Source organism: Adiantum capillus-veneris, chromosome 2 (genome assembly GCF_014529385.1).
Source record: "Adiantum capillus-veneris isolate H3 chromosome 2, ASM1452938v2, whole genome shotgun sequence".
Taxonomy (NCBI): domain Eukaryota; kingdom Viridiplantae; phylum Streptophyta; class Polypodiopsida; order Polypodiales; family Pteridaceae; genus Adiantum; species Adiantum capillus-veneris.
The window spans coordinates 52,274,564-52,288,828 of record NC_140932.1 but is presented as its reverse complement, the minus strand read 5'-3'; the positions used below and the strand labels follow the sequence as shown (position 1 = coordinate 52,288,828).

Here is a 14,265-nt window from a genome sequence, read left to right as displayed (position 1 = left end):
AATTTGCAGTAGCTCTCGACATATCGGAGAGCTAGGACATCCCGGTTGAGAGAGTTTTTCCCGGACAGCTTCGGTGTTCTCCTCGGCATCGGGAGACTCGTCCGGCGGCGGGAGGCGACCTCGGCATCAGTTTCGACACCGATTTTTGACGTTTTTCTCTTCGATCTTGGCGTTTTCCTCTATGGCTTCGCATTGACGGCTTGGCGCATCGGTTTCAACACCGATTTGCGGCTACTACCGCATTTGGCGATCACTTCTGTCCGGCGCCGGAAGGCAACATCAAGTGTTTTCTCGGCTTTGAGCACAGACGGCCATAGCATCGGCACTTCCGTCTGGCGGCGGAAGACGGTACCGACGGACATCCCGGTTTCCCGACCTCGACACAATCAAGAGACCATAGAGCGAGAGCGGCATCGGCTCTCTTCTAGCACCCATTCTGGAGTGGATTTGGCTTCGACGTACTCTCCACGGTCTTTTGACTTCAACGTTTTTTCTAGTTTCGGCTTCTACGGTACATATCGATACATACGGCTCCGACGGCCCATTCCAGAGCGGGTTCTTCCCTAGAACGCACTTGGCTCTTGGACGGAGTTTCCGATCGACGAGTTTACCGATCAATGAGGTAGTGTGTGTCAGTTTCCCAACGGTTTTTCTCACAGGTGGCACAATGCATTCCAGAGAGCTTTTTGCACAGTTTCATGCTATGTATGCATTATGCGGATACAACTTTAGCTTGGCATAGCTCGCAGGTTAGTAGGTTCGTAGGTTTACAAGTGTTTTTGGACAGGCATACGTCCATAGAGCCACTTGTTCAGGAGTGAGCTGTTTTGCCAGGGTTTTGGTAGTGCTATGTATGCCATTTGTGGATTTTGCTATTGAGACACTGAGTGTCTATCTTCATGGGTATTTGGTGAGATTTTTGAGTTTTTGCTCAGTTTTCAAGGGAAACTCTATTGAATTTTTCCCAGATTCTCGCCATGATTTATGCGTATTCGCAGTTGACTCTCTCTTGGTTTAGTGGTCGAGTTGACTCCACTCTGGCAATTATCTGTAGTTTTTTGGCTTGCGGTTTGCGTTGAGTTTTACTCATTTTGCAAAGAAAATTCTGCTCGTTTTTCCCCGTCTTCTCGCCATAAAAGTTTGCAGTGTTATGCCATCTTATATAGTGGTCGATATATTCCCTCTTTGACAGTGATGAAGTGTTTACTCTCACTTTGACAAGTTTTGTCAGCTTGGACACAACTTGGTGTTCTTGTACCCACTCTTGCAGGAGTGAGGATTGTGTATGCTTGTGTGGCTATAGACTTTGCCAGTGACACGTTTCACGGGTTTTTGCAGATAGTTTCTCTTGTGGGATGTGTCTTGAGCTAGTTTGCTCTCTACTTGCGTATATGGTTATGTGCTTTATGCTCGGTTGAGCAGTTTGTCCCAGTTTATGCTTGCAGATAGCAGATTTTGGAGTTGTTTTATACATATACGAGCATTGGTTTTGATGCGATTGCTCATAATTTTCATGAATGTGTAGTAGTCAAGTGATCTCCTACTTTGTTGCCATTTTGGCATTCACTTATGGCAGCAGACATGTGTGACAGTGAGAGATGGCGGTCTCATTCTTGCCGATACGTACGATGTTAGCATTGTGGGCACACATGGCACATTAAGCGCCGTTGTTTCAGGCATATGAGACAACAGCGGAGATCTATACATGGTGCACATGAGGTTTTGAGACATGCTAGAGCAGTGGCTTCATATGCCAGTGACGGTGATGTCACATTTGCCTTTAGTGTTCCTCCTGATTACATGTCTTTGAGCAGTGACACTTCTCCACATTGGTTGCTAGATGAGGATGTAGTTTTCCATGTCACACCGCATTGTGACTGGTTAAGAACTTTCTCTAGTGGGAGTTTTGGTTGTCTACACTTGGCCGATGGTTCGGCGTTTGACATAGAGGGTGCAGGAGACGTTTGTTTGTCTTTGCCCAATGGTGCATTATACACACTACGATATGCACGCTACGTTCCTCAGCCGAGACAGAGCTTGATCTCAGTGAGATAGTTAGCAGACTTTGGTTGCACATGTCTGAGGTTCAAGATGACATAGTCTCGGTTTTGTTGCTGACATGCTTTGAGCGAGAGACGAGACGTCTCTCTTTCGCAAGTGAGCTCCACCATGCTCACGAGACAGAGCTTTTAGTTGGGTAGGACGTGCCAATAGATTCTGTAGAGACAGAGATACAACGACAGCGCTCTAGTGAGACACAGCAGATGTTGTCAGACTTTGTGCAGGCAAGAGGTATAGCAGGTTTGTTCCCTAGAGACACAGATAGAGATGAGAGACATGGAGTTCTTTGATATGCTCATGTTAGAGGCTGATGAGTTGGTGCGAGGACGCACAGTTTTGCCTATGGGTGACAAGGACGTAGGTTTCCAAGTGTCAGTGTTGATACATCCATACGTGATGGTAGCCTTGTTGATACAGTGATTGCAGATAGCGCAGAGGAGGCGAGTACAGCCAGGTTTGCGCAGATTTCGTGAGTGTTCGGGTGGTCTCATGTTCGACTTGTTAGTGTCGAGGCCCGATCTAGCAGTTGTAGTGGGAGCACTTGCAGTAGGGGTTGTCAGTCGTGCGATTGTTGACACTAACTTGATGCATAGTGAGTTCCTATACATACTAGTAGTTTAGCTAGTAGGCTCACTTATCGGCGCATCGCCTTTAAGTGGGAGTTTGTTGGGGTAAAGTCGCTGTGTCTTTTGCCCGCCTTTTGCTCGGGCCGGACGTCCGGTGTCCGGCCGCTTGCCCACCGTGTGTACATGCCCTTATTCATTATATACATATGAATAAGAAGCACCTCACTCACTAGTTCCGAGAGGTTGCTCCACCCACAGCGGTCCTGTGCTTCTCCCCTTCCGCGCACGCACCGCACCGCACCGCACACACGCACTCACATGATGGTCTATGCACATTCGAAAGGTGCCATCTTTCTTCTGCACCAGTAAAACTGGAGAGCTGTAAGTCGAAGTACTTGGTCGAACTAGACCTTTTTTCAGAAGCTTGTTGACTTGCTTCAAAATTTCTTCTTGCTGGGCAAGACTTACTTTGTAAGGGGGTTGGTTTGGAGAAGAGCTGCCTGGTACGAGATTAATGCAATGATCTTTCAGATGTTCCGGAGGTAGCTTATCCGGAAGAGTGTCTGTGAAACAATCCTTATACCTTTCAATCAATTGAAAACGTTTAATAGCCAAACTAGAGAGCAAACTCGTGTTAGTTTTATCCTTTTCTTGTGCGAAAATTCAGTAAGCAGAAACGCACTTCTTTATTTCCTTTTCAATGGAGATATGGCTTACAATAGGGAATAGCCAATCCCCTGCATCAGCAAAACTTTTAATGTTCTTATGCTCATGCTCAAAGGCGAGGGTCTTTTCTACATAATCTGGGACCGGTTGCATATTCTAGTGCCTTGGCATATGCAAGATGATATCACATCCCTTGATGGGTGCCATCAAGAATGATTCACGGTCCTTGTTCTAGCCAATCCGAAGATTGAGCTGTCCTTGCACGGGAGTTGCATTGGTGGTCAACCCCTCGAATGCCGATCCGGAAGTGACCGGAGTTCCAAGCTGAGCCAGTGTAAGGCCCAAGCATTCGGCAGTTTGCAATGAGATAAAGTTGTTCGTTAATCCACGATCTTAGAGAATCAACACTCGTTGGTTATTCATAGATCCCTACCCTTTTAGGAGCTGACGCTTCCCTTTTTCTGTTTCCGTATTCCCACACCATGAATAGAATTCAAGCTCAGTGGAGTGGATTCCTTCTTTGATTGTTCCTTTTTTGAAGATGCTTGTTTCTACCGTTGCTGCCAAACATGGTAGTCGGTCTTCATGTGTCCTTTCTCACCACAATAAAAGCACCTTCCTTGCTCTTTGAAGGTTTGTACTTGATTTAGCGTGAGAAACTTGAGCCGTTTGCCGGTACCCTTTGGCTTCTTACGCTGATCAGGGTCCTCAGGGGACGCTTTTTACCTTCATCGCCATGGTCATCATAAATCGCTCTTTGCCTTGTACGATACTTGCTACGTTCCATCCGTCTGGGGGTACCTCCAATGGAATGTAGATCCTCGGTAATGATTGCCGACTCCATCATCCGCTAAAGGGTATTGTGGGGATACACCTTCATGCTCTTTCGAAGCGGTGGTTGAAGGCCTGCTTCGAATTTTCGAATCTTTTTGTCGTCGGAGATCTTTATGAAAGGCGTAACTTTCAGAAGAACCGACCATTCCTTGTCAATATAAGCCATGACTTTTGCATGTTCCTTCTGGGTGAGCCAGTCCCATTCTTTCCGAATGTCCTTCTCCGAAGTCAGGCGGAAGAATTTGCTCATAGAATTTAGATTTGAATTGAGTCCACGTTCTGGCTTGTGTACCTTCCAAAATCTTGGCTAACCACCAGTTGCAGTTGCTTGCGTCTCCTTGAGATACATCCCAACATGGTGCAACTTGGATTTGTCGGTGAAGTTCCTGTTGGCAAAAGCAACTTCAAACTACCTGATAAAGGTAGTGCCTTGGAGATGTCTCTCCGTCTTGTGTAATTGTCAAACTTGACCTCCTTGTCACCGGATTTGAAAACCCGTATTGTGCGGTGATGCTTGTGGTTATCCTTCTTGAACTTTTAGTATTTCCTAGGGAAGGAGTAGGGATTTTCTTCTTCGAAGTAGGTTTAGATGCTATATGAGAAGTAGTAGTACAATCATGAGAGTATGATGGAGAAGAGATAGAGACATCCTTGCATTTGTTCAACACAAAGAGTTTTTTTTCTTGGCCCTTGCTCTTGGAAGGCCGTTTGTTCCGATCAGGAGATTCCTCGTGCACTTGGGCACCTCTTTCCGCGCTTTCCGCCTTGGGTTGTTACCATCGGTAGGATTTTCCCGACGCCCATCGGCATCTGTTTCTTGCGGGTTCTTGATTCCTTCTAAAACCTTTTGGACAGCTGACAACTTGAGAAGCTATTGCAATTCCGCGAGTTGAACTCGTACTTCTAGAAGTTTGTATTCTGCGGTTCTTTCGTGGCTTGTCATGGCTCTTCCCGTTCCTTCCCGAAATCTTCCTCGATACAGAGAGAGAGGAATCCGAGTTGTGATACCACTGTCACAAACGGGAGCGCACACGAATAATCAACAAGTCGAAAATAAATAGACTTTCAACCAAAATAGACGAGGGAGAAGATTGACACAGTATCGGGGATCAGAAGATGGGCTAGTCCCTTCTTTTAAAGAGAATCTTTATTAGGGAGAATCTTTTTACAAGCACAAGAACCGGAGTAACCCCTCTGCCAAACTCAATGGTCTTTTCCTTCCCGTGCGGGGAATTCCGAGAGGTGAGCTCTCAATTTTGTTTTCGTCTGTACTTGGGGCGTGAAGCTCCACAGACGTGTCCTGATTCTGTTTCCGGAATCCTTGAGCGTAGACCGAGGCCTCCTTTTTCCTTCTCTGTGACGGAGTACCTGCAAAAGCACAAACACGAAATAACAACTCGTAGAGTGTATTTACAATCGGTACCTGCCGCTCCAAGTGCGGAAAAGCGACCTTCACAAGCTAGCTTCGCATGATCGCTTTCAGATTCCTGCGGCAGAGTCTTCAAGAGCTAGCGCTGGCAAAACTTGGAGACAGAGGGAGAACGCTGGCTGAATTTATAGACTCTTGAGACCAACAAGAATAGAGGGTGGGAAGCTGGCAACAATAGCTGCAGAGGGAGCGGTAGAAGAGAGAGGGAGCTGGTGGCAGTTTTGGCCACGCAAGAGAGAGAGATCGTATGTTTTATTCTCAGCCCATAGCTAGCGCTGGTCCTTTATTTTAGAAGCCTTGCTTTATTTTAATCATTGGTTGCCCAATTATTGAGAGGGCGGCTGGTCAATTTTAAAAAATGATGTGAATCTATTCAAAAACTCAATAAAACGTAGTGAGCTGAAAATAAGTGGGCGTCCAGTCAATTTAAAAAAATGATGTGAACCTGTTCAAAAACTCGATAAAAGGTAGTGAGCTGAAAATTGATGCTACACAACACTTCGCAGGCATCCCTGGATGCAAATCTCAGGCACAGATGCAATGCATACAAAAATTCCTTGTGGGAAAGCATTTGCTTTTCCCGGAAAACACTAAAAAATATTCCGCTTTTTAGAGACTTCTCAGAACCCATCTTTATTCTTGTGCCTGTGTCTTTAGGTGTATTCCTTTTTCCAGCTCGGATTTCTTGCTAGACCAATGGACTATTCCCTTTCCGATGTTCCCGTCACCCATCATGTGACGCATCGGGAATATCCACTTCCCAGTCTCTCCCACTGAACTAACTGTACAACTCCTTCGCGATGCTTAATGTCACCACATCAGAGTTGTCCGTTCCTGATGGCTTTTATCGATTCCAGTAGATCTACAATTCCTAACTTTCATAGTTCAAGTGTACACATTTGAATATTCTAATAGAAATTACTCAGAAAAATAAGACAGTAGTCCATTTAGCAACAGTTGCAGTGACACCCTTGATTAAAATCCATTTGCACTGTCAAAACTATCTAGCACAAGAAGACTTCTATATCTTGTCACTTGAGGGGTGTGATGTTCTCTTGGGGATCCCAAGGTACACTCTTTAAGATACAAGCGGCTGGAGTCAAATTAGGAGGAGCCCCCATGGAGATGGTCATTCCTCTCATGAGAACTGAGAGAAAAGCTGACCTCTGATATCACTTTAATCACCCTCCCGTTGTTTTGGCATAGTGTTACCTGTAAAGTGGGGCTTGTTGAAATGGTCTCTATTGCTTGTCTGCTAATATGTTGTGTCATTCGTCTTCTGTAAATCTTGTTTGACCAAAACTGTCTTCTACTAGTCCCTGTTTGACCAAATTTAGCATATCAAACGAGCCTTGTTGGCCTCTTTGTTCATGCATTTCCCTCTGTTGTATAGATTATTGATTTGTATTGGTTACTTGTCCTGTTTTTATAAATTCTAGGCTCTGTTACCCTGTATACAATCAGCCATTTTGTATGTTTCGTTTTTGTCAAAGATCTTATTTGTCTGCAGTTGCTCTGGAAAAAGCTAGGTATAAACTTGTATCAGATCAGTCTTTTAACATTTTTGTTTTTCCTTTTCAGGATACTTTGTTCCTATATCTCTTTATGTGTCTCTAGAAATAGTTAAAGTTATTCAGGCTCTCCTTATAAACTCTGATGTTGAACTATATTATTTGGAGATGGATAAACCAGCATCTGCACGTACTTCTAATTTGAATGAAGAGCTTGGCCAGGTTTGTTGTCCAGAAGTTTGCAATTCACCTGAATTTATTGTATCCGAATAAAGGAACTTCAAAGATAAATATCAAAGTTTACTGTATGTTAAACATCAAAGCAAATCAAACAGGCCATAATTTTAGGTTACACTTACAAAGTACATGGATATATTTAGCTACCTACTTGGCTTTTTTGGGGGGTGGGGGGGCTAGGAAGGTCAGAGATTCTATATGCTTTCATATGGGCCATCAGCTTATCAGGAGATGCTGATGCTTCGCCTTTTGTTCTGCAGTTTTAAGGTCATATCATACATCTTTTCTGGCTTGCTGTAGGTGAGTACTATTCTGTCAGACAAGACAGGCACACTCACACGTAATGAAATGGAGTTTTTCAAGTGCTCAATTGCTGGCATTTCTTATGGGATGGGTATCACGGAAGTTGAAAAAGTGGCAGCTCTAAGGACAGGTAAGGCCTTGAAACGTCGGCAGGAGGAACAAGGAGGAAGTTTTGAGAAATTTGAGAAGGGTTTTGCGTTGAGAGATTCAAGGCTTGACAATTTAAATTGGCAAAATGAACCGGAGAAGGATAAAATCTTGCGGTTTCTAGAAATACTTGCAGTGTGCAATACCGTTGTTGTTGAAGGGCCAGATGATCCTGATGCTATCAATTATTTAGCTGAATCACCAGATGAGGCCTCTTTTGTTGTAGCTGCCAAAAGATTGGGTGTCTTCCTGTATGATCGCTCAGAGATTTTGATCAACATAAAGTTGTTTAATAAGGATGGGAGCTTTACACCCTGCAGTTATGATTTACTCAATACAATTGAGTTCAGCAGTGCTCGGTGCGTTTAATTGGGTTGCTATGTAACGCATTTGTTTAGTCTATCCTTCTTTCATATTAATTTAGTGCAAGAGTGAAGTTCAGGCTTGTGGCTGATTATGATTCTGTCTTGTCTACTCTAGGAAACGGATGTCTGTCATTGTCCGTAAAGGCGGCCGCCTTTTACTTTTTTGCAAAGGTGCAGATGACGTGATCTTTGAACTGCTGGATGAGAATAATAGCAAGGACTTAAAGAACATCACAAGGCAGCACATGAATGAGTATGGTGAAGCTGGCCTCAGAACATTGGCGATAGCTTATCGTGAGTTGGAAGAGAACATGTATTCCGAGTGGCAGGTAATTTTTTGTTCATGTGGATAGTTTTTTATGTGGAAAAGTGAAGGTTATGCATGCATGTAGATTGTTAAATTCTGATATTGTATGTTAGATTTCAGAATAGTTGGACGACAGCAAAACAAGTAATTGGAGAATCCTCTGCAGGAAAACTCGATGAGCTGGCTAATGAGATTGAGTGTAATCTAACACTAGTTGGAGCTACGGCAATTGAAGACAAGCTTCAGGTTTTTTATGTTAAATTCTTTTCCTTGGATGAAGTTACCTTAATGAAGACCAGGTCAATCAAATGCTAATTATTGCAAGCAAATTTTCCTGCTTTTCTTGAACAGGTTGGGGTGCCACAAGCAATCTATAGGCTAGCCCAAGGTGGAATTAAGATCTGGGTCCTCACAGGGGACAAAATGGAGACAGCCATTAACATTGGCTATGCGTGCAGTCTACTGCGGCCTCACATGACTAAACATATTATTCGGTTGGAAGACAACATTTCAATCTTATCTGAGTCTGCAAATGGGAATAAAAATTTTCAACAGGTCAGATTCAATCAGACCTTTGTTTATTGTTTCTGCAGAATAAGCTTGTAATACCTGCTCCCTGCAAAGGTTATTCCCTGGCCCTAGTACCAGTTTTATGTGACCAGTTATTACTTAGTCCCAGTGGCAGTTTTATGTGAAAGTAACTTATTTGCTTGTCAACGATTTCCATTGCTATCAACATTCGTGAAGGGTAGAACTTCCAAGATCTTGATTCCGTTGAGGCTCTTCCCTTTCTAAATCAATTTGTCATCTTGACAGCTTGATAAGGTCTCCTGACCGTGTTATTTGAAAAGCATAAACGATGACTGCAATGTACTATATACGCTACATGTTACTACCTCCACTCTAAAGCATGTCTTTTTGTACAGCTGTGTACAGAATTTGTACAATCACAAATCCAGGATGGAATGGATGCTCTGGACAAAGAGCAAGATGACACTACGCCATCACATGCGATTATAATTGATGGAAAATCATTGGACTTCGTGCTGCAAGAAGACCCACTCAAGCAACAATTCATAAGCTTTGCTTTGAGATGTGATTCTATTATTTGTTGTCGTGTATCACCAATTCAGAAGGCAAAGGTTACTGAGCTCGTCAAAAACCAAGGGAAACAGATATGCTTGGCGATCGGTGACGGAGCTAATGATGTGGGAATGATTCAGAAGGCAAACATTGGTGTTGGCATTAGTGGAATGGAGGGGCAACAGGTACGAAACATTAAAGGCGAAGTTTGATGCTCTCTTTTTCATTCCCCCTTTGTGGAGAAGACAAAGGAGGGCTTATTGAATCAATCAGTCTACGTAGTTGTCTCATTATTTACCTTGACTTATACCCATTACCGGAGACATCCTTAGTTTCCATGTTCTGTACTATGCATATTCATCCAAAAACACTAACAAGTTGGCTGCTTTTTGAATGTAAAATTTGTATGTTTTTGTAGGCTGCCATGTCAGCTGACTTTTCAATAGCTCAGTTTCGGTTTTTGGAAAAATTACTGTTAGTTCATGGAGCTTGGTGTTACAAACGCATCACATTTATGGTGAGAAACATTCTGATGCAATTCTTTCCAGGGTATTAGGGACGATGATTGTGAAGTCTTTCTTTCCTGATTTTTGCAGATAAAATACTTTTTCTACAAGAACTTCGTATTTGGCTTTTCCATTTTTCTATTCAATGCATATACTCGTTTTTCAGGCCAATCTATTTACGCAGATTGGTTCCTTTCGCTGTACAATGTAATTTTTACTTCTGCACCAGTAGTTGTAGTAGCTGTATTGGATCAAGATCTTGGAGCAAGGTCACGGTTAAGATTCCCGCAACTTTACAAGAAAGTGAGTGATATCGTGAGCTAACTGGCAGTTCCGTACTCAAAAGAGAGCATTGATATTGATCATACTTGGTTTGTTCAGGGGCAAACCCATGGTGGAAACCTTCTGATTCGCAGGATCATGTTTTGGATGCTTAATGGTGTTCTTCAGGTTTTTCTTCCCTCCATCCTTGTAGATCCTAATTAAGGAGGGAAATAATTCTACCCTTTTAATTAGATTTTCATGTTGAAAGTGAAAATGATAAAAGTACAAAGTTTTCAACTTTATGAATATTGATGGCAAGCTTGTCGCTTTCTGTACTTATCTAACATGCACTTTTGTAATAGTCATTGTGCCAGACAGTGAAACAATGTTCAATTCTAAAAAATGAGCATATTCAATCACCAACTTCAATTGAACCAAAGCTAGTCTCATGCCATGGGATCGTTTGTGCTGCAAGGCTAGAAGCATATTGTTTTGCTTCTGGATTTCTCTTTCGAGTAGATTTTTCTTCTAGTAATTTGTGCACACTAAAAGAAAGAGAATCTGGATGTGAGCAATGATTGGTGATCATAAGGAAAGTTTCACTGTTCCTCAGCTGACTGAAGCGGGTCTGCTTGCACCAAAGCCTTGTACACTTGCTTGTGTCATTGTATTCCATAATAGAGGACGATTGATGTAACCTTGCATGATGGGATCGGTTGTGAGGGCTACTGATAGTTTATATCTTTGCCCTCTTGTGGGAAGTTTTGGCTTGTTCTTGGAATCATTTACGTATGCGCTCATGCCATATGTGCGAATATCTAGTTGGAGGAAGTCGTTATTGTGCAACTTTCTTCTCTAGTGATGCATATGGTTTATCAACGTTAATATGTTAATGATAGGCTCCATTATGCTTAAGTGTGTTGTGTGATTCCGGAGCTAGGACAGAAACTCAATGCATGCACACTTTGTTAAATTGCGTGCTTTGGTCTGTGATGTGTGCTCTTGTGTGTGCATGGAAGAATATAATAGTACCACATCTAGATCCGTTGACTGGGACTTGATGACCAATCCTCAATGATTAAAGGAAGATTTCTAGCAGTAGATAGTTTGCAGTATGTATGATGGAGCTAATGGTCATGTTGCCATTGAATGACCGTGTGGCATGGAATTTACAATTTTCAGATTGCACAACGTGGGAGTGGTCTGTGAATATGTAAATGCATCCATGACATGGTCTCCATGAAACATGTTCCGGCAGGGGTCCAACCTTGAAACTCCTGAAATGTTTCAGGTGGTGCTGAAACGGCCCACATGAAACCTGGGCTCAAAATGTCTGTAGTACGGCTTACAAAATTGATGCATTTTGAGCAATGAATTTCTCTTGATTTCAATATATTGATGTTTTGTTCCAACATTTTGTAACCTCTTTCCTGTGCTGTCTGAAACTCTGCGTTTCGGAATGTTTTGGGGTTGAAGTGTTTCATGGTAACGCCGATCCGTGATATTCTTTGATCAAATGCAAGAAAGCTATTGGTCCCATCCTCCGATTGTTGTGAGGTCTCCCTGATTTTTCTGTGTATATCCGCCTACCCTGTAGAAGTCAGCAAGCCTCACCTTACGATCTGTTGTAGCCTTCCTCTAAACAGTCATTTTTCCTTTCAATAGAATGTGTGAAGCTGATAGTTCTTATGATGTTTTGTCAAACATACAATGTCACTAAGGCATGATTGTCTATTATTGTTTGTCTTTGCTGTTACTGAATGTAGTTGTAACCAGATACTTCATGTTCACCGCTTGATTGGAGAAAGATTAACTGATACTGAACAAATTCTCCATGCCAGGCTGCTATCTGTTTCTTTTCCGTTATCTATGGTTACGGTTATGGCAAGGTTCCTGATCGCAGCGGAGGAAGGATGGTGGGATTATTCACAATAGGGACAACAATGTACACAGCTGTGCTGTTTGTCGTGAACTTTCAGATTGCAATGGTCATTCAGGTCTGTTCTTCCTTGTTAATTCAAATAAATAAGTGAATATATATTTATGTAGGCATGCATGCATGTATGTATAGAGAGCGAGAATGTGTGTCTATTAGCATGGCATCGCTTTCTAGTCGTTGCTACTATTTTGATGTAGATCCTGTTTTACAATTGATGATGAGTGGAAGATTTTGGATGCTCTACTGCAGTATTGGACTTGGATTCACCATGTTTTGATATGGGGAGAGCTGGTGGTTTGGTTTCTCTTCCTGCTTGTTTTTGGGGCTCTCCCAACAAAATTTTCTGGAGAGCTCCAAAGACTCTTCATATCAATCACAGCTACCTCATCGAGTTTCTACAGAGTCACTCTATTAACTACAGTTCTAGCGTTGCTTCCGAGTTTCACTCTCCACTGCTTTTGCAGGTTTGACACCAGCTTTTTAAATCGGTGTAAGATGCGCATATTTGATTTGTATGCTTGCTGCATAGGTCTTCAAGTAGAGTATTGACAATTAGAAGTCACGGGGTTCACCTAAAGGAAACTAGCTATACACGTGCATTCAAATAGTATTAGAAAAATTCCTGTACTTCACCATTATTGGGGTAATAAAAACTATTTTTTTTAACAGAAAATTTTCAACTTTGCAATAAAAAACCCCTTCTGTTAATGTAGTCTTGTGAAATTTTCAAAAATTTTACCAATTTTTAAACCCCTTATTTTGAACTCATCTGGAACACTTCCATTTCTGGAGGTGCAACCCCCAAGCTAGTGAAGGTATGTTAGGCACTTATGTGCATAGACACAAGCTTTTCTTCTTTCTTGCTCACTTAATTGGAATCTGATCAAAGTCACCGAGGAGCATTCAAAGCCCCTCCTTCCGTGCAAATGAATTCCATTACACATTCTAGAATGTAGTAGTGATCGTATGCCAGGTGTTGATCTACGGAATTGGAGCCTTCTTGAAGACTGAAGTGCATGTTTATATTTGATTTGAGATATTAGCTTCTCATGTTAAGTAGACTAATGGTGGCCTTTCTCAATTTACAGGGCTTTCTGCCCATCAGACAGCCAAATTGTGCAAGAACAGGAGAAGCTAAGCAGATTGTCAGGCTCAGGGTCCAGATCTACAACGAGCGCAATTAAACAAGATTTGGAGCTGATGCCATACCATAATGACAATTCTACTAGACCTTCACCTACAGAAGGTAAGCTTTGCATGAATAAGTATCAAGAATTTCTTCTAAGAAATGTGATGCCACATTTAAATTTTTAATTTCTTCTATTTCCAAGGGTCGATACATGCAAGGGACTCTTTTGAAGCACAATCACAGCCTCTATGGAGGGAAAATTCTAGTGATATGAGACAGAAGGGTCGGCGCATTAGGAGCGATGGCACCGAAACCGGCTCTAATGGGATTATTGAGCTTGATGGTTCAAGCTCTGTACATAGAACAGGTTCTGATTTGCAGAGAACCGATGTAAAGTAACCACCATTTTTGTGCAATGTCCCCCTTTTTGCCCTTCTCCCTCCTCCCTTTTGTAATTGAGCAGCTCCAATGAAAATCGTTTGGAAGCTTTTCATCAATACTAAATTAAAGCATTAAATGCTTTTAGACCTGAAGTGCCGACAAGTACCAGTCCATGAAAGACCTCAACATCTGAGCACATTGCCACTTCTTTTATGAACAAAGATGTCAATGATTCTTTGTTAGTATTGGATTCACCGCTAATAAAGTACAGTACATATAAGAATCCCTGCACGTTTGCTTGTGAGTAGAATCTGAGATCAAGTTACACCAAAGTATGTCAGAAATCCGAATGCCCAACTCTGCTTTGGAGCCTACAAGCACATTTTGTCCACTGCAAACACCACATAAAAATGGCACCTGATTAAATTTAAGACATGCAATTCAAGAATTAGAATAGATGATGGATTGCAAGTTTGTCTCAAGGGGTTCATCAACATGCCAGGAAAATCAAATTTTTTGTGCAAGTGGGATGATGCT

At 42.3% G+C, this 14,265-nt stretch overlaps 1 protein-coding gene across 3 annotated transcripts in view; it reads left to right on the top strand.

The window, feature by feature from the left end:
* The window catches only part of LOC147462785 (putative phospholipid-transporting ATPase 12), a 90,548-nt gene extending 76,537 nt beyond the window's left edge, over positions 1-14,011 (top strand). For all 3 annotated transcript variants that reach the window (XM_086485495.1, XM_086485503.1, XM_086485512.1), the window contains 13 exons: positions 7,138-7,289; positions 7,605-8,113; positions 8,235-8,448; positions 8,547-8,672; positions 8,778-8,981; positions 9,353-9,694; positions 9,928-10,026; positions 10,106-10,318; positions 10,397-10,465; positions 12,121-12,276; positions 12,468-12,682; positions 13,307-13,464; positions 13,550-14,011. In XM_086485495.1, the coding sequence (XP_086341621.1) occupies positions 7,138-7,289; positions 7,605-8,113; positions 8,235-8,448; positions 8,547-8,672; positions 8,778-8,981; positions 9,353-9,694; positions 9,928-10,026; positions 10,106-10,318; positions 10,397-10,465; positions 12,121-12,276; positions 12,468-12,682; positions 13,307-13,464; positions 13,550-13,746 (2,654 nt within the window). In that variant the 3' untranslated portion in view covers positions 13,747-14,011. The remainder of the gene's footprint in view (positions 1-7,137; positions 7,290-7,604; positions 8,114-8,234; positions 8,449-8,546; positions 8,673-8,777; positions 8,982-9,352; positions 9,695-9,927; positions 10,027-10,105; positions 10,319-10,396; positions 10,466-12,120; positions 12,277-12,467; positions 12,683-13,306; positions 13,465-13,549) is intronic.
* The last annotated feature ends 254 nt before the right edge of the window (positions 14,012-14,265 follow it).